This window comes from Lathyrus oleraceus, chromosome 2 (genome assembly GCF_024323335.1).
Source record: "Lathyrus oleraceus cultivar Zhongwan6 chromosome 2, CAAS_Psat_ZW6_1.0, whole genome shotgun sequence".
Taxonomy (NCBI): Eukaryota; Viridiplantae; Streptophyta; class Magnoliopsida; order Fabales; family Fabaceae; genus Lathyrus; species Lathyrus oleraceus.
In genome coordinates, this window is record NC_066580.1 from 99,647,147 (window position 1) to 99,673,495 (window position 26,349).

Consider the following 26,349-nt stretch of genomic DNA (forward strand, 5'->3'; position numbering starts at 1 on the left):
GTGGATTCATATGCTATATGCATCTTCCTAAGTGGTAATCCTGTTCCAACTTTGCTCGGAGACACCTATCATTCCATCCATTATTGTACTTTGAAAGGAGGAGGAACCATAGTTTGCTGTATACTGTTACTCTACAAATGGTTTGTCTCTCATCTTCCTAAGTCAGCTACTTTTTGGGATCGCAAGTCAGGACTTCAGTGGTCACAGAGGATTATGTCTCTTACCCAGTCAGATATTGCATGGTATAGTAGAGTTTTAGACGATGCGAAGATCATTGATAGTTGCGGGGAGTTCCCCAATGTGCCCCTCATGGGCACAAAGGGAATCATTTCTTATAATCCAGTACTTGCTAGGAGACAACTCGGTTACCCTATGAAGGACAAGCCTCCTAACATTATTTTAGAAGGTATTTTCTTGAGGGATACCGAGGAGGACCCTACCATGAAAGAGAGAGTAGTAAGAGCTTGGCATCGTGTTTGTCGCAAAGGGAGACTTGAATTGGGTAAGAAAGATTGTACCTCCTATGAGCCGTACCTCCAGTGGATCAGAGCCAGAGCTATACAGTTGAAAATCCCATACCCACATCATGATCCTATCAAACCCGCTCCGTTGAAGACCCCCTACCTTCCGCTAAATGACAAAGAAGAACTCCAAGCCACCTTGGAGAGGGTCAAGAAAGAGAGAGACGCTTGGAAGGATAAGGCCCAGGTGCTCGAAATGGAAAATGAAGAACTTCAGAGACAGTTAAAGGAGCAGAGTGGAGAAGATCGTGCAGGTAAACGTCCAAGGGTGCAAGAGGATTTATTTTCCTCAGGCACAACAGATTACTCCCAGATTCCACAGTCCTCAGGTGCATGGAAAGGTCTTGTAGACAGTTTGGTGAAGGAGAAAGCTTTTATGCAGAAGGCCTATGAAGAAAGAATTGAGAGACTTGAAGGACAACTCCTACTTGTTTATGCTCGTCCTGATGACACATGTCCTTAAATGGTTTTCTTGGTTGTATTTTGGGTTGATAATTTTGTATATTTTGATAAAAATGCTTAAAATGAAAAATTTTGTTTTGTTATCAAAAATGTTTGCAATTCTATCTTTTCCTTCACTTAGAGTTCCTTGGAAAATCATTCATTTTGCATATCCATGCATCACGTGCATACAGGTTGTCTGTCTTGGTCCAGTCTTCTAACAGTTGCTTCCCGCAAGCAGATCCATTTCAAGCTGACGCATAATTACAACACAAGAGCCAACTACAAAAGAAGAATGGAGATAACAGATAACGAGAACCGAGAATTGAAAGCTCAGGTTGACTGTCTTTCTGCTATGGTCGAGACATTGATAGCAAACCAAGCAGCCCAAGCTGCTCAACTTCAAACAGCACAAGCTCAGGTTGCCGAAGCACAAGATGCACAGATCCAGGCACAAGCACAGGCAGCAGAGATGCGCAACCAAATGTTAACCGCCCGTCTACAAGCAGAGGAAGCCCAGGCTAGGGCTCAAGTTCATAATTCAGGACAGACTTCAGCACAGAATCAACCTCAAATTCAGAATCAGACAACAGCAGCACCTGTCACTACAGTCATCGCTTCAGAAATCCACGATGTCCCAGTCACTTCTGTTACCATCACAGCATCCCGTCCTTGGGAAATACCCAGGGATCTTAATCAAGATAGATATCAATAAGAGTTCGTTCCACCAAATGCTCCTGTCTTCACTAATGTGGCTCCCGTTGTTCACTATACTCCTCACCTAGGAGAACCTGTCTATCACGGCCCTACCCCAAGTGAGGATCCTGGTCTCAATGATAGAATGGATGAATTCCAGGATCAGTTTGCGGAATTACAAAAAGAGATAAAAGCTCTTCGTGGGAAAGAACTGTTTGGCAGAGATGTAAATGATATGTGTTTGGTTCCAGACGTAAGGATGCCAGCAAAATTTAAACTACCAGAATTGGAAAAGTACAAAGGAAGTTCTTGTCCACAGACCCATTTGGTTATGTACGTGCGAAAGATGTCAATGTACACCAACGACCAAAGGATGCTCATTCATTGTTTTCAAGACAGCCTTACCGGTGCAGCTTTACGCTGGTATATGGGATTAGACAGTTCTCAGATCAAGACTTTAAACGATTTAGGCGAGGCCTTTATCAAACATTACAAATACAACCTTGATAATATGCCAGACCGAGATCAGTTGAGGTCCATGCAACAAAGAGAAAAGGAGACATTTCGTGAATACGCGCAAAGGTGGCGCGAAATTGCAGCACAGGTTGTTCCACCTATGGAAGAAAAGGAGATGACGAAAGTGTTCTTAAAGACTCTTGATACTTTTTATTACGAGAGGATGATTGCAAGCACTCCTACAGACTTTACTGACATGGTAAACATGGGAGTCCGTTTAGAGGAAGCAGTTCGAGAAGGGCGTCTAGTTAGAGAAGGAAGTTCATCTTCAAGCGGGGCAAAGAGGTACGGCGGTTTTATGAAAAAGAAGGAACAAGAAACTAATGCTGTGTCCTATAATCATCCAAGAAGTATCAATTATCCTTACCATTCCCAACACCAACATATAGCAGCCGTGACTCCAGTAATCACTTCCGCTCCAGTTCAAGTCCAATACCCTCAGCAACGTACCAACCGCTTCCAACAGAATACTCAGTATCAGCAACAACATCAACCTCAACAACATCAACATCAGTTACAACAACGTCCACCACAGCAACAAAGAAGAACCAATTTTGATCCAATTCCGATGTCATATGCAGAATTGTATCCAGCTTTGATCGCTAAAAACCTTGTGCAACCACGACCACGACCTCCTGTACCAGAAGTGCTACCTTGGTGGTACAAGCCAGAGGTATCTTGTCCCTTTCATCAGAATGCTCCAGGTCATGACTTAGACAACTGTTTTGCTTTAAAGTTGGAAGTACAGAAGTTGACAAGAGCAGGTATCCCGACCTTCAAGAACATGGGTCCCAATGTGAAGGACAATCCAATGCCAAGTCATGGTCCTTCATCAGTGAACAATATAGAAGTTTGTCTCAATGAACAACGTGTTACGAAGATGGAGGAGATTCGACAGTCTTTGGTTGAAATTCATTCTGTTTTATGTGCTCATGGTCTATTCCAACATGACCACCAGATCTGTGGTACATGTTCAGTCAATTCAAGAGGTTGTAGAAAGATTCAAGATGATTTGCAAGGCGTCCTTGATCAGGGTTTGATTCAGATTTCTAGACAAGTGAGTTCTCCAGAATCACAAGAACAAGAGGTGAATGTCATCATTCCTTGCTTCAACATTCCAGAGAAAGTAGAGATAGCTTATCATCCGAGGGAGCCAGTGGTGATTTGCCCTCCGGGCCCAATGCCTTACACTTCAGATAAAGCGGTCCCCTACCGCTATGCAGCAACTATTATTGAGAACGGTAAAGAGGTCGAGATTAAAACCTTAGCCTCAATTACCAATATCGCAGCAAATAGCCGAATGACGCGCAGTGGCCGCGTGTTCGCTCCGCCGGTTATCCCAAGTAGAAATGTTGAGAAAGATCCAGTAGTCGTGGTACCAGTGACAAGAGAAGCAGAAGGGCAAACAAGCAATTCAACCCTTAACAAAGAAACATATGAACTACTCAGAATTATCAAGCTCAGTCACTACAAAGTTGTAGATCAGTTGCTACAGACACCGTCAAAAATCTCGATCCTGTCCTTATTATTGAACCCAGCTGTCCACAGAGAAGCACTACTGAAGGTGCTTGATCAAGCCTTTGTAGAACAGGATATAACAGTAGAGCAGTTCAACAATGTTGTAGGCAGCATCACTTCGTGCAATGGCTTAGGCTTTTGTGATGAAGAACTGCCAGAAGAAGGAAAGAATCACAACTTCGCTCTCAATATCTCAGCCAATTGTCAAGGGGATTCTTTGTCTAATATCCTAATTGACACCGGTTCATCTCTGAATGTCATGCCCAAGTCTACCTTGTTGAAGCTAAAGTATAAAGGGGGGCAAATGCGGCACAGTGGAATTATTGTGAAAGCGTTCGATGGATCAAGAAAAACAGTCATTGGAGAAGTTGATTTGCCTATTGGTATTGGACCACACGTATTCCAGATCACTTTCCAGGTTATGGACATAGTGCCAGCTTATAGCTGTCTGCTCGGACGCCCATGGATTCATGAGGCGGGTGCCATTACATCCACGTTACACCAAAAGTTAAAGTTTGTCAAGAATGGGCAAATAGTGATGGTTAATGGGGAGCAGGCTATGCTGATTAGCCACCTTTCATCGTTTAGTGTGATAGAAGTAGACGAGACGGCTGTTCAAACTCCATTTCAGGCCCTGACCATCGATGATTACAAGAAAAGTGAAGGTTCAATCGCGTCATTCAAAGACGCCCAGCAGATTGTCAAGACAGGTCCTACAGAAATGTGGGCCAAGGTGATAGAGTTGCCAGAAAACGTTAACCATGCAGGATTAGGGTTTGTTGATGGAAAACAAGTGCAGACTTCAGTGGTGCGACCTTTCAAAGATATCTTTCACAGCGGTGGGTTTATCAACATGGTAGCAGTTAAAGAGGATACTTTTGAGAAAAAGACAGAAGACGAAGGCCCCAGATTTGTGACACCAGGAGTAGTTATGAAGAACTGGACCGCAGTTGACATCCCACATCGTGTCCACATATCAAAGTAATTAAGCTTTTCAGTTTTCAAAAATCTTCCGCTTTAGCCCAAAGCGCGAAGCATTAATTTTGTAAAATGGGCACTTTTGTCAAAAACGTACTATCCATGAAAAAGATCTTTTGTGTTCCTATACACTTGTGTCCTTTTATCTTTTCAGCTTTTTCGGAAAATGGTAACACAAAAAAACCTTAAAAAGAACACATTTTTGCATGTCATGGTCAGTCCTCTAAAAACAATTGTTTGTACAGGTTACTTAAACCCGTTGAACACAATGACATCATGCCCTCTCCCAACTTTGAACATTCTGTATTCGAAGCTGAAGAGGAAGAGTGGGATGAGATTCCAGAAGAGGTCGCCCGCCAGTTTGAAAATGAAGAAGACACTTGAAATTCTGGTGTAGTCAGAATTCAGATGTTATACTCCACGTCATGACATCTGATCTAACATTGCAACTAATACAGCAAGATAGTTATTAAACACTGTACTAATATGCACAGGTTCACAGATGTCACGACATCTCATTCTATGTCACCCTAGAATGTATGAACACCTGGTTCTGTGCATCAGGAAGAAAGACTCAACAGAAATCAAACCTAGCACTCACTTCTGTGGTTTTCTTCCACAGTTATCAGCATGATGTCTCAACATTGGTTTGAACATCATCTGTTACAGCATTACAGGTTTACCTTATTTTATAACAGACACAATTATAACATGCAGAACGTAAAAACACAGGTAATTGTTAACCCAGTTCGGTGCAACATCACCTACGTCTAGGGGCATACCAAGCAAGGAAGAAGATCCACTATTAGTAGTATCAATTCAAAGCTAAACTCACCCGTTTACAACTTATCACTTAATCCCTACCCAATGCAATCTATACCTAGGAACTCCTAGATAGAAACCTCCAATTTCCATTCCTATCACCACAATTACAATGTAATGCTAAACAACTTGAACTTGCTTCACAACTTCGTTCAAGAACATAATCACTCTTGCCTACAGGCTTTGAGTTACAAATAATCTCAGCTTTGAACACTGAGAAAACAACTTGAAATTGCTTCACAGCTTTGTTCAAGAACATAATCACTCTTGCCTACAGGCTTTGAGTTACAAATACTCTCAGCTTTGAACACTGAGAAACACATGGTAACCATCCCACAGGTTGGGAGGTTTACCTCACACACACCCCTAAATTTTCATTCTGGGAGGCTTACAAAAACTAGGTTACAATATGCTATTTATAACCTAATCACCCAAGTGGATTTGGGCCTTCAGAAATCGCAGCAAACTTCTCCTTTGCTGTTACAACATCAGCAGAAACTTTCTGCTACAAACAAGGTCTTCAATCTTTTAGTTCCTAAAATATCTCCATATTTAGTTCCTAAAATATCTCCATATTTAGTTCCTAAAATATCTCCATATTTAGTTCCTAAAATATCTCCATATTTAGTTCCTAAAATATCTCAAGACCTCCACAAATAATGCTACATAGGATTCTAACTAATTTCCACATATTAGTGTGCTAACAAATAGGCTATTTGTTAGGTTCCTTAATTGTAGCTTGGTTGTTGGTTTCCTGGATTTTAGCCTGAGAAAAATGCTGAAACAGAAAAACTAAACAACCTACAATCTAGCATATGCTGTCAGGAATGAATGTTACAACATTCAGCTTGACATCAAGGACCATATGCTAAGTCTGTTTTTCCTGAAAACAGAGTGTACAAGTTTGCTGAACTGTACAGGACCAAACTGTCCATTCTATTTTAACAGCTTACATTAATACATGTCAACGCATCCAATTTGACATTTACACATTTAGCCTTAAGTCAGTTCTGTTATCCTCTTGGAGAACAAACTAAGAAACATACTGAAGTGTAGCAGAACCCCACTCTGTCTATTATTCAGTATATACTGTCCATGATGAATGTCATAACATCCAGTTTGACATTCATACAGTAGGCCTTATGCCAGGTCTGGTTCTTCCTTGATAACCAGACTGCAAATGAATACTGAGCTCTAACAGAACATCAACTGTTCTATTCCTCAGTAGCTGCTGACAGGGATGAATGTCACAGTCTCCAGTTTGACATTCAATAAATCCTGTATTAGCTAATCCTGCAGTAACTACTCAAGTGTGTCATGACATCAGTCAAGACATTAGAGTACAGTTAGATATTCTAACCTACAATGCAGTCACACATACACACCATGTCATGACATCAGTCAAGACATTAGAATCCAGCTAGTGTTTTACCATATAATGCAGCCAATTAAACACCTACAAACTCCCCCTTTGGCAAATTTTTGGCTAAAACACTTTGATCCCCATAACAGAGTTCATAGCAGCGGAATCACACATCTAGCAGGAAATAAACCTAGCTAATACACTCAGAGTGGCAGCACACTCACATACATGGAAGTTAAATAAAAACTTCACAAGGCAGCACACATACAGAGGAGTAGAAGTTAAATAAAAACTTCAACACACATCAGCTGCAGGGGAGGTGTCATGAATGTCTGTTTTAACAGAAAAATCTGTTGGACCAGTCTGTTGTCTGGGGTATCACCTGTTACTCCCCCTTTTTGTCAAAAATGTTGCCAAAGACAACAACATAAACAGAAAACAACTGACAGACTTACAAACTTGGTTTTACTTCACAGTTTCAACCAAGTTAGCACCCCCTTGATCTTGCTTCACAGCTTTGATCAAGTAATCACCCACTTTTGCTTTACTGTAGTGTAAGACCCCAATTTTGGCCCTAAGATCCCTCATGGCCCATATCATATCATATCATGGCCTCAAGGATCATTGCATGCCTTAGCGTCCCTCCTAGTGGGTAGATTGCCTTGTGAGTTGTTTCTTGATCACCAAGCATGCTTTGCATTTGTATATCTTTGCTTTTCATATGTTTATCACCAAAAAATACAAAAATATTGTCAGTTTAACTTTGTTACTTGCAGCTGAAGCAATCATCAGCAATTAGGTCAAAATCAGCAACAGTCAGTCAAAGCAATGGATGGTGGCCATTCTTGCAGAATTTGGGCACCATGATCAATAATAAAGAGTTCATACAACTTGGGACATCATTTGAAGTCAAGGTCTCAAGGAATTAGGGTTTGGAATTCATCAGAAGTGGTTCAATCATGCAAAACCCTAGAAAAGTCAACAGAAAGTCAAACTTGGTCAACTGTGGATTTAATCAATGATTTGATGGATGGAATTGAGTTGAAGGAGTTCATTCATGTTTATACAAGCCTCATATATCATGCCAAACCTCATCATGGAAGAATTTGAAGCAAAATCAGAAATTTCCCAAAATAGAAAGTGGACCTGTAATTTCAACTGCCAAAAATGGAAACTTCTTGATCTTAAACTTACATCATGATACAAGCTTCAAATGAATTTTTGCCCAACATGAAAGTTGAAGATCTTGTTCTCCCATTTTCAAAAAGTCCAAGAACTCCCAAATCCCATGTATGGTTTGCAAGATATGATCATTTCATTTTCACCATTTTTTGAACTTCAACAAGCCATATCTCATGAACCACAAGGCCAAATTTAGTGGGGTTTTTTCCTACAAACCACATTTCATCTCCTCTTTCCAAAAATATAAATTTCATGAACCAAAACTTTGCCAATCAAAATGCCATTTTTGGAGTGGACTTTATTAAATTCAAGTGAGCAAAAAGTTGACTTTTGGATTAAGCAATTTTTAACACTTGTGACCAATTGGGATCTGTTTTAAATGATATTTGCAGCCTGTCCAAAGGCCCAACTCGGGCAGACCATACCTCCATATGCACCTTTGGTTCACAATTAGCAAAAATGCAAATGTTCCCATTTGAACTAACCAAGTTTAGCACATGGATTACCAACTTTAAACAGACATATTTAAAGACATTTTCTGCATTTCAGAACCCTAGAGCTGCAGCCTCCAAGCACAGAAAAACACTCTCATTCTCTCATTTTGGAATTGGCACGATTTGGGAAATTCTGCTCAAAACTCCAAAACCCTCGAGCTAGCTTTCATGGTTCCATGACCTGACCATCTTTGTAAGTTGTTTACAACCATTAAATCCCAGCTGGAACCCCCTCTTGAGTTCTGTTTTTACAAGCATACAACAATGGCAATTCGAGCTGTGAAGGTTTCCAAGCATCATTGAGCTAACCTACCTCAAGGATTCATCATTTCAAAGCATTATCTTCATCTGTTTCGAGCTGCATCACTCAAAGAACCACTGTTTTACAAATTTCTTCATAACCAAGTAAGATTTCGACTCTCTTCATTCTCTAATCCATGCTATATGTCCAATAGATCTTTACATGCTGAGCATTTTGAGCTTTGATTTACATAAAATGATTAAGTATTGAGTGAATAATTTGTGTTTAAAGATTGATGTTCATTTGATGTTTGGTGTGATTCTTCCATATGAGCTCGATTTGATGCAAATGCTTTTTGGAATCTTGTTGTATTTGATTTGCTGAATAGATTGATATGCTTGATTTGTTGTTCTAGGCATGTTAGAAATTTCGAGTTCATGAAGGTGATGAAGTTGTTGCTACTGTTGTGATGAACCCTAATATTTTTTTTCCAGAAATCCAGTTCATGTATGCGTGTGTGTTGGTTATTGTTGTTATTTTCGTTGCATAATATCACCATTTCCATTGCCATGCTGCTGATGCATTTTTGTTTGGATTTTGTTTTTGATGTTGGTGATAACATGAGGTGGTTTGCTGCTGCATAAACCCTAAGGGTTTTTGAACCCAGAAACTTGAAACGTGATTGGCCCTCTGTACTGTTCCATTCAAAAGTGACCAATGATAACATTTCCCGTGTCCATCCAAAGCTGTGCGTTTTGATTAGTGATGCGCCTTATTACCAAAATGCCATTGGTCAACCTTGTTTGACCTACTAATTCATGTTATGTGGTTCATGTTTGTTCCAATTTGTGCATCAACTTACCAAATTCATTTCTCACTCGTTTCAAATCCAAAATTCATGAAATTTTTTCCATCATTTTCACATGAATGTCTATTATTTAACCATGATTTTTGCTGAATTTTTGGTTGGCTGGATTTTAAATGGTATTAGGTTTCTTGTCATGTGACCAAAAATTGTACCCTTTGCCATTTCTTTTGTGAAATAATGATGATGCATCCAATGACCCTGAAATTTTTTGTGGTTAATCTACACTCATTCATGTTCATTTTGGTGTAAAGTTTGTGCATTTATCATGTGTGGTGTGTGAGATATGAATTTTGGAAGTAGGGTGTGACAATTTGTGTCACACCAATGTTATGCAAGTTCATGATTTTTATTGACATGCTTCCTGACCTTCAATTAATCTGAAATTTTGCATGAGCCTTCTCTCATATGTCTAGTTTATGTGTGACTTTTCCTGGAAATATTTGTGCCATTTCCTGTTTGTTTGAGATTTTTCTTCTCTGCCTAGTCAATTGTTGACTTTGTGTGACACATCTTGCCAAATCCTTTGTGAAATTCTCATACATTATTGGATGATCATGAAATTTTACATGTGCATACTAGACATCTTGAGCTTTGCATTGGTGTTAATCCCATCCATTTCTCATCTGTTTTCATTTAGTTATGAATTTTTGAAGATGACACATGTTTTGTTGACTTCTTTGTGCACACTTGAAATTGTGTTGACTTCTTGATTCTAATTGACCATCTTCCCATGATCCAATTGAGCTGAAATTTCATATGCATGCTATGTTATGGATTGTGATTGAGTATGAATTATTTCATAATTTTTGGAATTGATTATGTTTGCTTTTGAGTTTGGTCTTGCTGTTGACCTCTATGTGCTCCCTTTTGCCATGTTTTGACTTCTTTGGTCTATAAAATGATGATGATGCATGATATGAGTTTGAAACCAATTGTGCTTGCTTCTTAAATGTTTGAACTTGACTTTGGTTGACTATTGTTTGCTGTTTTGACCTTCCCTTTTATTTTTGACTCTAGGCTTGCCCTAGTGGTCTCTTGGCTTATGTTGAGTTCATTTGTTTCAGGTTAAGCAACAATGCCTCAAAGATCATACAAATTTGATTGAGCTTGATTATATATCATGTGCTAACCTTTGTTTTGTAGGTTGTTTGGCTCATAAGCCTTGTGCCTTGTGCTTGCACATTGGTCCCTCTGATTTAACTGTTTGATTCATCTCCTTTTGATTTAAACTGTTGAACTGTTTGCTGATTAGTTGGACTATTTCAGGTACCCTTTTAGTTGCTTAAGTTCTTTGAACTTGCTTGCTTTGCTATTTAGCAATTTGCTTTTGAGGTATAATTACTTTTCTTCATGTAGTCTGGAGACCCGGCCTGTTATTTGGCCGGGCAAACTGTCTGAAGTCCTCCTTAAGAGGCAATGCTTGTGTGTGTTTAATTTTGTCCCAAGCAGGAAAAGTCCTTCAAGTAAGGCAATTGGTAGATCAAAGGGATAAGCAACCTATCCCCTACTATTCAGTGAGTCTTCTCCTTGCTCCCATTACATGGTTGTAGCATTGAGATCAAAACCCAAGATCTATCGAGTCAATAATGTGGAGAGAGTTCCTACTTTCTGAACTCCCACACTTTCTGATATTTAAATGCTCTCCCTGATCAGGGATAAGAGCAATGAGGCACACCCCTCATATCCTTTCATCTGCTTCACCTTAGCCTCTCAATGGCAAGGTTAAGAGCAACTCTTTGACCCTATTCCAGTTGGCCTCAGTGCCTAACCCTCTTGTGTGAGCCTCCTTGTTTGGATATAGAGTGTGCTGTTTGATATTCATTGATTGATTGATTGCTTCATATGCACATGTTTGCTTGTATGCTCCATGCATTTATCATCATCATTAATTGCTCATTAATGCACAATCATCTCATTTGTCTTTGTGATATTGTCATTTGTTGTTTGCCCATTGAGGACAATTGTAAGTCCATTTCTTTGGCCTTTGCTCCTGTGATATGGAAGGATAGAGTGTAAGACCTCATTGGTCACTCATATCTTCTGTTGCTTTGTTTGTATGTGAGGTTGCAATTATAAGTCCCTGTAAGTTGGCATTTGCTTTCCTGTGATCATTTGTTGCTTTTGTTCTTGTATGTGAGGTTGCAATTATAAGTCCCTGTAAGTTGGCATTTGCTTTCCTGTGATCATTTGTTGCTTTTGTTCTTGTATGTGAGGATCCATTGTAAGTCCCTGTAATGTGGCATTGGTATTCCTATGAGCATCTGTGGAGTTAACCTAAGTCCAGATAGTTTGGCAGTTGATTTCCATTTCTCATCTTTGTTTTGTTTTAGGAGATTAGTGTAAGTCCATTGAGTGGCCTCTGATATCCATTTCTGTTTTAGGAGACTGGTGTAAATCCATCTATTGGTATCCGGTATCCACCTTTAAATTCTTTGTTTGAGGAGATTAGTGTAAGACCATTGAGTGGCATCTGATATCCAGTTTTATTTTAGGAGATTGGTATAAGCCCAGTGATTGGCATCCGATATCCGCTTTTGTTGACTTTCTTTGTTTGTCTATTATTATCCATTGCTATTCCAAAGGACACACTTGAATCATCCTCTATATGATTTCAAGAAGTGAACCTTCTAAGAAGTTTTACAATCCATCTTCATCCATTCATCCTCATTATGTCCTAAACCTTTTCACACTTTGATTTCAAACTTGACATAGATATTGTGCAAACATCTTCATGTTTTCTAACCAAAAACCTGGACCCAAGTCCTTGACTTTTTTCAAACTCCATTTTCATAATACTTCTTTCAAATCAATCTTAATCATACTTTGACTCCTTTCATAATCACAATCAATTAACTTCACTCATTCACTTGTTTTGGCTTTGTCCATTATTAATCTTTTCATGCATTAGCCATAGGCTTCAATTATCATTGTGGTTGATGTAAATCATGCCTATCCTTAGTGAGTCGACAGTAAGACTTCCGTACTGAAAACAGGGCTAACCCCTCTAGTACGTCGAAGCTATCCTCGCATGGTGGATGTTGTTCCTTGGTCGAGTGTTCTCCCATTGATAATGAAAAGCCTCAGTGCTATTGTTTAAAATTGAATCCACCAACTTTTGGAAATCTTTTAGCCGAACTACGGCGTTTTGATCCTTACCTTTGATGGAAGGTACGTAGGCAGCGGGTTCATCCGTTCAAACCCAATAATAAAAAATGTATATTCTTTTCTCATCATCCCAATCATGTTTGCACAATACTTATGTCATAACAAATAACAATTTTTACAACAAGTGTGAAAAGGGCTCCCTAGGAGTACCTATGACGTAGTGGGTGCCTAACACCTTCCCATTGCGTAATTTACCCCTTACCCAGACTCTCTGATCTTTTTATTAGTTTTCTACGTGTAAAACTTCTTAGGCTTTTGTTCGCTTTTTAGCCAATCCTTTGGATAAATAAAAGTGCGGTGGCGACTCGAAATTTCATTGTATCTCTTGCTTATGATCTAATCGATAGATCATATAGCGACGAATACACCGCTACAGAAAAGTGGCGACTCCACTGGGGAAGCAAACCTGAATCCTTGGTGGTATTGCCTACTTTTCACCCTTGTTGTGCTATATTATTATCTGTTATATGACATATTTTTGTACAATTTGGGATCACTGTATTGATTGTAATGTTTGAATTGCTTGATATACAATTGCTGTTTGCTTTGGTGATCTGTGAGATGAGTTCTGTACCCGAACTCGAGTGCACTCTAGGATAGGAGAATGGCATAGTCTTGTTGACTGGTGTGGAGTATTCCTTAGCCAGTTGACTTGCGAGTCCATTCACTTGGTGGAGGTCATGTTGGATTAATAATGTCACACAAGTTATTTGTGGTTAGGCATTATTCTTTCAATCATGTTCCGCAGAAGCCAAGGACCTTAGTTTACCAAACCCATCTTGGCCTATTTTTAGGACCGTAGTGCGGAGGTCGTTCAGATGTCAGTTCTGATACGATTGTTACGCGATACTACACTCATAAGAGTTTCTCTTGAGAATATTCTTGGAATACGAGTATTCGTTCCTCCGATAATATTCGAAAGATGGAACGATGACTATGGGAACCTCTGATAGAACATGTCTGGCAGGTTTAAACCCTAGTACACTCCCTTTGGGTGGTTCTTAACCGAGACTCCATGCTCGTGACTCTCAACAAGCCCATGATTCGTGGTTGAGTCGTTCAAACATTGTTAATATCAATGGATCCCGGATCAGGTGTAAAACCTAAAATCCACCAAAGCGGCTGGTTGATATTAAGAATGTTAGAGCCGGTTCATGTACCGTTAATATCAATGGAACTTGGGTGTCGATAAGGTGAAAACCTAAATCCACCAAAATGGATGATTGATATTAGGGATACAATGAGCTTTCCCACGACCTTTGTTTGGCGTGCTTTGCTTGATCCTTGAGTGTGTTTGTTGCATTCATACATTCATGCATTCATCCGCATCCATGTCATCAAAAAAATTTTCAAGGAACTCAAAGGAGTTTATTTGCAAAAATTTTCAAAACATGAAAAAACCGGGAAAATTTTTTCACCTGATATATCTGATGAGATATTCTCATATATGATCAAAATGCTTAAATATTTCAAAGTTTGCAAATAAAACCCTCGGGTTCCTTTGATATAAAAACAAGCATATGCATAAACACTTCATGCATCATTTGCATAAGCAGGTGTTTTGTTCCGGTCTCCCGTCCTGTGGTCTGACCCTGCGATCTTCATTTATTTTGAAGACGCACTTTGCCGGTATTATACCAGAGCCATCTCTGCCAGATTGATGGATCATCCTGAGCAAGAGAGCTGTGAACTCAGAGGGAGAATTTGCCAGACTAAGTACTGTTGATGGATTTATTCCTGGTTAACCAATCCCGGGCTGGCATTGGCTACTGTTCTGGGGCACTTAAGGAGCAAGGTTTGTTCGCAAGTGGAGGACTCATCCATGACGATCAACCTGAAGAAGACCTGAACAATTTCATCATACCTGGTGGTGTCTGCCACAATTGGGTCGCTGTGGATGTTCCTACGGTCATTCATAAATCAGCGTGATTTGTTCACTTTGTTTGAAACCCTTCTCCCATGCCAAAAGGAAAAGTGATGACTTTGTTGGCAGCATTTAATACAATGATGTTTTCATTCGATTAATGCATTGTCAAACATTTGTTTTTCCATTTGTTTTCACTTTTTGCTTTTGCATGAAATCAGTGATCACAAAAAACCCTGAAAAACAAAAACAACATTTTTTCATCTGCATAAATGATTTGCTTGTTTAAAATTCAAAAGCTTTTCATTATCCAGAATCATTATGCAGGGATTTCTAAACCCATTGAACATAATGATCCAACGCCATCTCCTAATCTTGAAGTCCTTGTATCTGAGGCAGAGGAAGATGATGTTGAAGGGGATTCCTGATGAGATTACCCGCCTTCTTGAGCACCAGAGAAGCTCATTCAGCTGTATCATGAGAATCAGCAAACCAGTTAAACTGGGGCATTGCAAATGCAATAAAAAAAAAAAAAAAAATGAAAAAATCAAAAACCAGGAAAATTTTTTCAAAATTTTTCCAAGGGAAAAAAGAAAAGTATACCCTCAAAGTCCCTAGTTGACTGATGCTGAATGGATTCAGAGTCGTTATGACCAATTGAATTTAATTGAAGAGAAGCGATTAACTGCCATGTGCCATGGTCAGCTATATCAGCAAAGAATGAAGAAATCATTCGATAAGAAGGTCAAGCCTCGTGTGTTCCGAGAAGGTGACCTTGTGCTCAAGAAAGTTTTGTCTTTCGCACCCGATTCCAAGGGCAAGTGGACTCCAAACTACGAGGGTCCATATGTTGTTAAGAGAGCCTTTTCAGGCGGTGCTTTGATGCTTACAACAATGGATGGGGAGGATTTCACTCGTCCTGTGAATTCAGATGCAGTTAAGAGATACTTTGCCTAAAAAAAAGTATATGCAAATGAAAAAACAAATAAATAAAAAACAGAATAGCTCGCTAAATTGAAAACCCGAAAGGGCGGCTTAGGCAAAAATGAGCGTCTCGGTGGAGAACCCGTAAGGGTAATCCAGGCAAAAATTAGAGACTAAAAAAAAAAAAGAAAAAAAAAGAAAAAAAAAAAAAAGGAGAATATTTGCATCCCGCTAGATTGAGTACCTCACCCTGGGGCAATCTAGGCAAAAATTAGGGATTTGGCAAGTAACTGCATCCTGACAAGACTTTCTGTTCATCAGTCGTCATTTCGTCAGAAGATTCTCGATTCGTCGTCAACCGAAGCTTCGGATACATCGAGATTCAAATTGGTAGAGAAAGGATCATTATGTTCAATGTAGCCCTCTTCCAATATATATCACTGATTTCAAATTTGTACAGATCTATGGAGTCTTGCCATTTGCAGACTACCATTCCATCAAATCAATTTGAGCTTTTTATCCAATTATTTGCACTCTTATTTGTTTCAATTCAACAAATGTTTTGCATGTTTTAAATTGATAAAATATCATTGTTTTAAACAAATAAATTTTTCAAAATTTGTTGTTTTAAACAAAGTGAACATTCACAAGATTGAAAGGATACTCAAGAATATCTCAGTGCTCTCCCGAGGGTGGCATGATTTCCAACAGGTAAGACATTCGTTTATCTTCCTGGTTTGGTGGTATTTTCTTTCTTCAGATCTTTGTTGGGGTTGTTCCTCAAACAAAGTTGTTGGTGGGGTTGTTCCCCAGTACAGTCGCAAGCAGAGTGTTGTTGAAGATTTCGTTTTCTCCAGCAGCAGTTTTCCCCCAGCATGGGTGTTTTCTTGTGAAGTTTCGGCGGTTGATGGTTTGTCATCTTGGTGCCCCGTCACTTTCTCCAGTGGGTCGTATACCCCAGACTTTATTTGTCTCCTCAGCAGTCATGAGTATAACTGTTGGTTGATATTCCCCTCAGCGCAGTCGCGAGTAGAGCTGCGATTGATATCCTCATCGGAGTCGCGAGCAGAGTTGTTATCACTCTTCCCAGTGCAGTTGCCAGCGGAATTGTCTGTTCCCTCAGCACGATCGTTTTCTTTTTGAAGACTCGGTAAGTCAGCGGTTTGATACCCGGTACTTTACCTTTTCCCCGGCAAAGTCGTCTGTGGAATTATTGCTATCTCTCCACCAGAGTTTTTCTCTTCAGCAGAGCAGGATTTATTTTCCTACTCAGTGGTTGATTTGGGTTGACATCCCAGTATTACATCCATCTTTTCCTTAGCACAGTCTGCAGAATGTTTGTTGTGGCAGTTTTCGCCTGTTGAATACTCTTTCAATCCCCAACATGTTTGGATGATGACTCTAGCCTCCAGTGAACGGATTGATTCCCTGACTGTTTGTGGTCCCCAGTAGAGTGGCTTATATTGCAGAATCTACTTGTTGTGATCAGTTTGCTACGTATATTCTCCCCAAGTGGAGTGGATCGTTGCAGAATCTACTTGTTTGATCTGTCCTCCCTCAGTGGTTCGTTCCCCAAGAGAGTAACCGACAGTTTTCCCCAGTAGAGTTGCTTATGCAGTTAGATTCTATTTGGATGATATCATTCTCCCTCGGTGGGTTGTTCCCCAGTGGAGTTTTGTGGATTTGCTTCTACAGCAGTTCGTGCTTGTGCAACGCACTTTTGTTTCTCAGTTGACACTGGGATCCCATGCAGATATCTTGGGTTTTCTCTTGTTCCCCGACAGATTCGTCTTGGTGGCTGGTTTGCCCGTTGTGACTTTCTGTACCCTGATTGGGTTGTTTCCTGATATTTCTGATTCTCTGCTTCTTCAGCAGTACCCGCAGATCTTTGCTTTACAGCATGTAGATCTCCGCAGATTGGCTTTCCAGCTGGTTTTTCCCCTGGAAGTATAATACCGAATGTTTGTTTCCCGAACCTGTTTGTGTTAGAATTGTCTGTTTTGTCAGCATTCATCAAACATAAATCACGCATATTCATGCATATTCATAAACATTCAGATATTCATGTTGCATTTCTTGCCATATATCTTTTGTTTGTCGTGTCTCCTGCTATGGTGATATAGATCTCTTTACAGATCTCCCCAAGCAGATGTTGGGTGTTATAAAATCTCGCCATATAGAGTCAGCCCATAAGCAGAAAATGCTGTCTTTCCTTCTGCAGTTCCCCACTGAGATATATCCTCGTGGATGACGGTTTCTTCCGTTTCCTCCCAACACATATATTGGGATAGATTTTCCTATTTGAGTTATATCCTCATTAGGACGTGTCTTTATTCAGTCTGTCTTTTCGGATTGTTCCCGAATCGGCTTTTGTCAAATGTCTTGTGCTTCCCAGTGGGTTGTTCCCCAGCGGAATGTTTTTGGGCCTCTACCCTCATAACCGGTAGTTATAAGTCCTATCTTTTCTTGGCTTTCTTGACAGAATTTGTGGTTATACACCTTTTATTCTCCAGCCAGAGTTTTGGTTTTCTACCCTCATACCGGTAGTTGTAAATCCTATTTTCCTGCTCTTCAGCAGTTTGCGGTTTGTTATAAACCCTATCTTGGTTTCCCGTGCGGATTTGTGATTTGTTCTATCCCCACGCGGAGTTGTTGGTCTTCTACCCCATATTCGGTAGATGTAAACCCTAATTTTGTGGTTATCTTCATCTAGTTCTTGATGTTGATTTTCCTTTGCTTGTATAAGTTGCTCAGATCAGCACGTATATCCCCAGCAAGTCTTTTGTGGATAATTGCCGTATGCTAGCAATTTTATCCCCAGCGGGTCGTTTCACCTTGTGTTAGTGATTTGTTCCCCAGATCATTGGTTGTATACCAATGCATCCCCAGATAGTCCCTGTGGATAATTGCCGGATGCTTGCAAATTATCCTCAGCAGATCGCCTTTCATTCACCCTTTTGTTGGTAATGTCTGTTGCTCCCTTTGATTGGTCATCATTATATACCTAGTTTGGTATCCCGATGCCTTTCTTTTCGGTTGATTTATCCTTTATTAACCCAGTAACCGGTTGTGGATAATCTTCCATGCGAGTATATTATTCACGGTCTGCCGGTAATGAATAATATATCTCATGCACTCTTCAGTCGAAGCCTTTTTGCGTTTCCCTGTTCGAGTAAGATTCGTTATTTCCCTTTACGGAGTCGAATATTTCTTTGTTGTTGGATAATTGCCGGATGCTTGCAATTTATCCCTTTGAGTTGTCTTTCGTTTACCCGGATGCTTGGTATCGATTGTCTCTCTTTTTGGTTAGTCACCTATTATATACCCAGTAACCGGTATCTCTGGTGTCTTTTCCTTGCGAGTATATTATTCACGGTCTGCCGGTAATGAATAATATATCTCATGCGCTCTTTAGTTGGAATCCTTTGTTGATTTTCCCCAACTGAGCAAGATTCGTATTCTTTGTAGAATCGAATATCCATCCTTTAACCAGTTTGTGTTTTGGATGATGAGTGTTTTGGAAGTGAAAACCAATTCACGTTTTCGGTAGATCACCTATTATATACCCAGTAACTGGTATCTCTGGTGTTTCTTACCATGCGAGTTTATTATCTACGTTCTGACGGTAATAGATAATATATCTCATGCGAGTATCTTATCCACGGTCTGCCGGTAATGGATATTATATCTCATGCACTCTTTGGGTTTGTGTCCCCAGTTGAGTAAGATTCGTTTTCCCGTTGTGGATTCGAATGCCCATCCTGTAAGTCGATTTGCTTTTTCAAGCCCTCCTTTCGGATGATGAGTGTTTTGGAAGTGAAATCCAATTCACGTTTTCGGTAGATCACCTATTATATACCCAGTAACCGGTATCCCTGGTGTTTCTTGCCATGCGAGTGTATTATTCACGGTCTGCCGGTAATGAATAATATGTCTCATGCGCTCTTTGGTTGGAGTCCTTTGTTGATATTCCCCAGTCGAGTAAGATTCGCATTCCCTGTGGAATAGAATGTCCATCCTATAAACAAGTCTGCTGTTCTAGCTTTCTTCAGGGTGATGAGTGTTTTGGAAGTGAAAACCAATTCACGGCTTCGGATTTTATCCTATAAACAACCTACAACCCGGTTCAGGATAATTTTCCTTTCGAGTATATTATTCACGGTCTGCCGGTAATGAATAATATGTCTCATGCACTCTTGGATTAATCCTTTGTTGCTTTCCCCTCAGAGTAAGATTCGTATTCTTTGTAGAATCGAATATCCATCCTATAAACAAGTTTGCTTTCGCTCTCTTCAGGATGATGAGTGTTTTGGAAGTGAAAACCAATTCACGCTTTGGTCGGTCACCTATTATATACCCAGTAACCGGTATCCTTGGTGTTCCCTCCTTTCTGCTCCCTATTATGACCTCGGTCCCCCTGTGGAGTCAGATTTTCCTGATTTTTGTTACCCTTATGCCGGTGACACCTCATTTTCTCTGGTGCTTCCTCAGTGAAGTTTTCTTGTTGCTTCTCCACAGGAGTCAGCTTGTGTTTCTCCATTGGATTTATTTTCCTTTGAAATTCTTTTCCCCAGTGAGGTCTCCAGTCTGTTTTCTGTATTCCCTAATCAGAGTCGTGTCTTATTCACGCTGTGTCAGTTTTGTTTATCCCCAACTAGAGTCTTGTTAGAGTCTCTGTTCCTGGTGAGTGTAATACTCCGATGGATCGTCGTTTCTTCTGTGTGAATCATATTCCCCACAGAGTTTGTGTCTTTTGCATACATACATTTGCATCATGAGGTCTCTTAGGGACCAAAATTTGTCTCATTACTGTTATTTAAGCCCATTCTACCGCGTCGAGATGAAGATTTCTAAACTTCACTTCTCCGGCTAGAATGACCTTAAATAGGGGCATCTGTAAGACCCCAATTTTGGCCCTAAGATCCCTCATGGCCCATATCATATCATATCATGGCCTCAAGGATCATTGCATGCCTTAGCGTCCCTCCTAGTGGGTAGATTGCCTTGTGAGTTGTTTCTTGATCACCAAGCATGCTTTGCATTTGTATATCTTTGCTTTTCATATGTTTATCACCAAAAAATACAAAAATATTGTCAGTTTAACTTTGTTACTTGCAGCTGAAACAATCATCAGCAATTAGGTCAAAATCAGCAACAGTCAGTCAAAGCAATGGATGGTGGCCATTCATGCAGAATTTGGGCACCATGATCAATAATCAAGAGTTCATACAACTTGGGACATCATTTGAAGTCAAGGTCTCAAGGAATTAGGGTTTGGAATTCATCAGAAGTGGTTCAATCATGCAAAACCCTAGAAAAGTCAACAGAAAGTCAAACTTGGTCAACTGTGGATTTAATCAATGATTTGATGGATGGAATTGAGTTGAAGGAGTTCATTCATGTTTATACAAGCCTCATATATCATGCCAAACCTCATCATGGAAGAATTTGAAGCAAAATCAGAAATTTCCCAAAATAGAAAGTGGACCTGTAATTTCAACTGCCAAAAATGGAAACTTCTTGATCTTAAACTTACATCATGATACAAGCTTCAAATGAATTTTTTCCCAACATTAAAGTTGAAGATCTTGTTCTCCCATTTTCAAAAAGTCCAAGAACTCCCAAATCCCATGTATGGTTTGGAAGATATGATCATTTCATTTTCACCATTTTTTGAACTTCAACAAGCCATATCTCATGAACCACAAGGCCAAATTTAGTGGGGTTTTTTCCTACAAACCACATTTCATCTCCTCTTTCCAAAAATATAAATTTCATGAACCAAAACTTTGCCAATCAAAATGCCATTTTTGGAGTGGACTTTATTAAATTCAAGTGAGCAAAAAGTTGACTTTTGGATTAAGCAATTTTTAACACTTGTGACCAATTGGGATCTGTTTTAAATGATATTTGCAGCCTGTCCAAAGGCCCAACTCGGGCGGACCATACCTCCATATCCACCTTTGGTTCACAATTAGCAAAAATGCAAATGTTCCCATTTGAACTAACCAAGTTTAGCACATGGATTACCAACTTTAAACAGACATATTTAAAGACATTTTCTGCATTTCAGAACCCTAGAGCTGCAGCCTCCAAGCACAGAAAAACACTCTCATTCTCTCATTTTGGAATTGGCACGATTTGGGAAATTCTGCTCAAAACTCCAAAACCCTCGAGCTAGCTTTCATGGTTCCATGACCTGACCATCTTTGTGAGTTGTTTACAACCATTAAATCCCAGCTGGAACCCCCTCTTGAGTTCTGTTTTTACAAGCATACAACAATGGCAATTCGAGCTGTGAAGGTTTCCAAGCATCATTGAGCTAACCTACCTCAAGGATTCATCATTTCAAAGCATTATCTTCATCTGTTTCGAGCTGCATCACTCAAAGAACCACTGTTTTACAAATTTCTTCATAACCAAGTAAGATTTCGACTCTCTTCATTCTCTAATCCATGATATATGTCCAATAGATCTTTACATGCTGAGCATTTTGAGCTTTGATTTACATAAAATGATTAAGTATTGAGTGAATAATTTGTGTTTAAAGATTGATGTTCATTTGATGTTTGGTGTGATTCTTCCATATGAGCTCGATTTGATGCAAATGCTTTTTGGAATCTTGTTGTATTTGATTTGCTGAATAGATTGATATGCTTGATTTGTTGTTCTAGGCATGTTGGAAATTTCGAGTTCATGAAGGTGATGAAGTTGTTGCTACTGTTGTGATGAACCCTAATATTTTTTTTCCAGAAATCCAGTTCATGTATGCGTGTGTGTTGGTTATTGTTGTTATTTTCGTTGCATAATATCACCATTTCCATTGCCATGCTGCTGATGCATTTTTGTTTGGATTTTGTTTTTGATGTTGGTGATAACATGAGGTGGTTTGCTGCTGCATAAACCCTAAGGGTTTTTGAACCCAGAAACTTGAAACGTGATTGGCCCTCTGTACTGTTCCATTCAAAAGTGACCAATGATAACATTTCCCGTGTCCATCCAAAGCTGTGCGTTTTGATTAGTGATGCGCCTTATTACCAAAATGCCATTGGTCAACCTTGTTTGACCTACTAATTCATGTTATGTGGTTCATGTTTGTTCCAATTTGTGCATCAACTTACCAAATTCATTTCTCACTCGTTTCAAATCCAAAATTCATGAAATTTTTTCCATCATTTTCACATGAATGTCTATTATTTAACCATGATTTTTGCTGAATTTTTGGTTGGCTGGATTTTAAATGGTATTAGGTTTCTTGTCATGTGACCAAAAATTGTACCCTTTGCCATTTCTTTTGTGAAATAATGATGATGCATCCAATGACCCTGAAATTTTTTGTGGTTAATCTACACTCATTCATGTTCATTTTGGTGTAAAGTTTGTGCATTTATCATGTGTGGTGTGTGAGATATGAATTTTGGAAGTAGGGTGTAACAATTTGTGTCAAACCAATGTTATGCAAGTTCAGGATTTTTATTGACATGCTTCCTGACCTTCAATTAATCTGAAATTTTGCATGAGCCTTCTCTCATATGTCTAGTTTATGTGTGATTTTTCCTGGAATTATTTGTGCCATTTCCTATTTGTTTGAGATTTTTCTTCTCTGCCTAGTCAATTGTTGACTTTGTGTGACACATCTTGCCAAATCCTTTGTGAAATTCTCATACATTATTGGATGATCATGAAATTTTACATGTGCATACTAGACATCTTGATCTTTGCATTGGTGTTAATCCCATCCGTTTCTCATCTGTTTTCATTTAGTTATGAATTTTTGAAGATGACACATGTTTTGTTGACTTCTTTGTGCACACTTGAAATTGTGTTGACTTCTTGATTCTAATTGACCATCTTCCCATGATCCAATTGAGCTGAAATTTCATATGCATGCTATGTTATGGATTGTGATTGAGTATGAATTATTTCAAAATTTTTGGAATTGATTATGTTTGCTTTTGAGCTTGGTCTTGCTGTTGACCTCTATGTGCTCCCTTTTGCCATGTTTTGACTTCTTTGGTCTATAAAATGATGATGATGCATGATATGAGTTTGAAACCAATTGTGCTTGCTTCTTAAATGTTTGAACTTGACTTTGGTTGACTATTGTTTGCTGTTTTGACCTTCCCTTTTATTTTTGACTCTAGGCTTGCCCTAGTGGTCTCTTGGCTTATGTTGAGTTCATTTGTTTCAGGTTAAGCAACAATGCCTCAAAGATCATACAAATTTGATTGAGCTTGATTATATATCATGTGCTAACCTTTGTTTTGTAGGTTGTTTGGCTCATAAGCCTTGTGCCTCGTGCTTGCACATTGGTCCCTCTGATTTAACTGTTTGATTCATTTCCTTTTGATTTAAACTGTTGAACTGTTTGCTGATTAGTTGGACTATTTCAGGTACCCTTTTAGTTGCTTAAGTTCTTTGAACTTGCTTGCTTTGCTATTTAGCAATTTGCTTTTGATGTATAATTACTTTTCTTCATGTAGTCTGGAGACCCGGCCTGTTATTTGGCCGGGCAAACTGTCTGAAGTCCTCCTTAAGAGGCAATGCTTGTGTGTGTTTAATTTTGTCCCAAGCAGGAAAAGTCCTTCAAGTAAGGAAATTGGTAGATCAAAGGGATAAGCAACCTATCCCCTACTATTCAGTGAGTCTTCTCCTTGCTCCCATTACATGGTTGTAGCATTGAGATCAAAACCCAAGATCTATCGAGTCAATAATGTGGAGAGAGTTCCTACTTTCTGAACTCCCACACTTTCTGATATTTAAATCCTCTCCCTGATCAGGGATAAGAGCAATGAGGCACACCCCTCATATCCTTTCATCTGCTTCACCTTAGCCTCTCAATGGCAAGGTTAAGAGCAACTCTTTGACCCTATTCCAGTTGGCCTCAGTGCCTAACCCTCTTGTGTGAGCCTCCTTGTTTGGATATAGAGTGTGCTGTTTGATATTTATTGATTGATTGATTGCTTCATATGCACATGTTTGCTTGTATGCTTCATGCATTTATCATCATCATTAATTGCTCATTAATGCACAATCATCTCATTTGTCTTTGTGATATTGTCATTTGTTGTTTGCCCATTGAGGACAATTGTAAGTCCATTTCTTTGGCCTTTGCTCCTGTGATATGGAAGGATAGAGTGTAAGACCTCATTGGTCACTCATATCTTCTGTTGCTTTGTTTGTATGTGAGGTTGCAATTATAAGTCCCTGTAAGTTGGCATTTGCTTTCCTGTGATCATTTGTTGCTTTTGTTCTTGTATGTGAGGTTGCAATTATAAGTCCCTGTAAGTTGGCATTTGCTTTCCTGTGATCATTTGTTGCTTTTGTTCTTGTATGTGAGGATCCATTGTAAGTCCCTGTAATGTGGCATTGGTATTCCTATGAGCATCTGTGGAGTTAACCTAAGTCCAGATAGATTGGCAGTTGATTTCCATTTCTCATCTTTGTTTTGTTTTAGGAGATTAGTGTAAGTCCATTGAGTGGCCTCTGATACCCATTTCTGTTTTAGGAGACTGGTGTAAATCCATCTATTGGTATCCGGTATCCACCTTTTATTTCTTTGTTTGAGGAGATTAGTGTAAGACCATTGAGTGGCATCTGATATCCAGTTTTATTTTAGGAGATTGGTATAAGCCCAGTGATTGGCATCCGATATCCGCTTTTGTTGACTTTCTTTGTTTGTCTATTATTATCCATTGCTATTCCAAAGGACACACTTGAATCATCCTCTATATGATTTCAAGAAGTGAACCTTCTAAGAAGTTTTACAATCCATCTTCATCCATTCATCCTCATTATGTCCTAAACCTTTTCACACTTTGATTTCAAACTTGACATAGATATTGTGCAAACATCTTCATGTTTTCTAACCAAAAACCTGGACCCAAGTCCTTGACTTTTTTCAAACTCCATTTTCATAATACTTCTTTCAAATCAATCTTAATCATACTTTGACTCCTTTCATAATCACAATCAATTACCTTCACTCATTCACTTGTTTTGGCTTTGTCCATTATTAATCTTTTCATGCATTAGCCATAGGCTTCAATTATCATTGTGGTTGATGTAAATCTTGCCTATCCTTAGTGAGTCGACAGTAAGACTTCCGTACTGAAAACAGGGCTAACCCCTCTAGTACGTCGAAGCTATCCTCGCATGGTGGATGTTGTTCCTTGGTCGAGTGTTCTCCCATTGATAATGAAAAGCCTCAGTGCTATTGTTTAAAATTGAATCCACCAACTTTTGGAAATCTTTTAGCCGAACTACGGCGTTTTGATCCTTACCTTTGATGGAAGGTACGTAGGCAGCGGGTTCATCCGTTCAAACCCAATAATAAAAAATGTATATTCTTTTCTCATCATCCCAATCATGTTTGCACAATACTTATGTCATAACAAATAACAATTTTTACAACAAGTGTGAAAAGGGCTCCCTAGGAGTACCTAGGACGTAGTGGGTGCCTAACACCTTCCCATTGCGTAATTTACCCCTTACCCAGACTCTCTGATCTTTTTATTAGTTTTCTACGTGTAAAACTTCTTAGGCTTTTGTTCGCTTTTTAGCCAATCCTTTGGATAAATAAAAGTGCGGTGGCGACTCGAAATTTCATTGTATCTCTTGCTTATGATCTAATCGATAGATCATATAGCGACGAATACACCGCTACATGTAGGTACACCCATATCAGATTCCATGACTTTGAGTCTGACATCTTGATCCACTCCTGCATGAACACTTTCTTGAACTCCAGCAGGCA

The 26,349-nt window shown here is 39.3% G+C and overlaps 1 protein-coding gene across 1 annotated transcript; it reads left to right on the forward strand.

The window, feature by feature from the left end:
• The first annotated feature begins 1,317 nt into the window (after positions 1–1,317).
• LOC127122090 (uncharacterized) lies at positions 1,318–22,402 on the forward strand. Its single transcript, XM_051052496.1, has 3 exons — positions 1,318–1,630; positions 1,748–4,617; positions 22,268–22,402. Exons 1-3 carry the CDS (start codon positions 1,318–1,320, stop codon positions 22,400–22,402), a joined length of 3,318 nt encoding a protein of 1,105 aa, XP_050908453.1.
• The last annotated feature ends 3,947 nt before the right edge of the window (positions 22,403–26,349 follow it).

What these genes read in the sequence shown, in the direction of transcription:
- LOC127122090 (XM_051052496.1), top strand. Translation starts at nt 1,318, where the DNA reads ATGGTCGAGACATTGATAGCAAACCAAGCAGCCCAAGCTGCTCAACTT. An exon ending in TGTTACCATCACAGCATCCC is followed by an intron (nt 1,631 to 1,747) that starts GTCCTTGGGAAA and finishes CTCCTCACCTAG; the next exon opens with GAGAACCTGTCTATCACGGC. An exon ending in CCAGATTTGTGACACCAGGA is followed by an intron (nt 4,618 to 22,267) that starts GTAGTTATGAAG and finishes TTGTTGTTCTAG; the next exon opens with GCATGTTGGAAATTTCGAGT.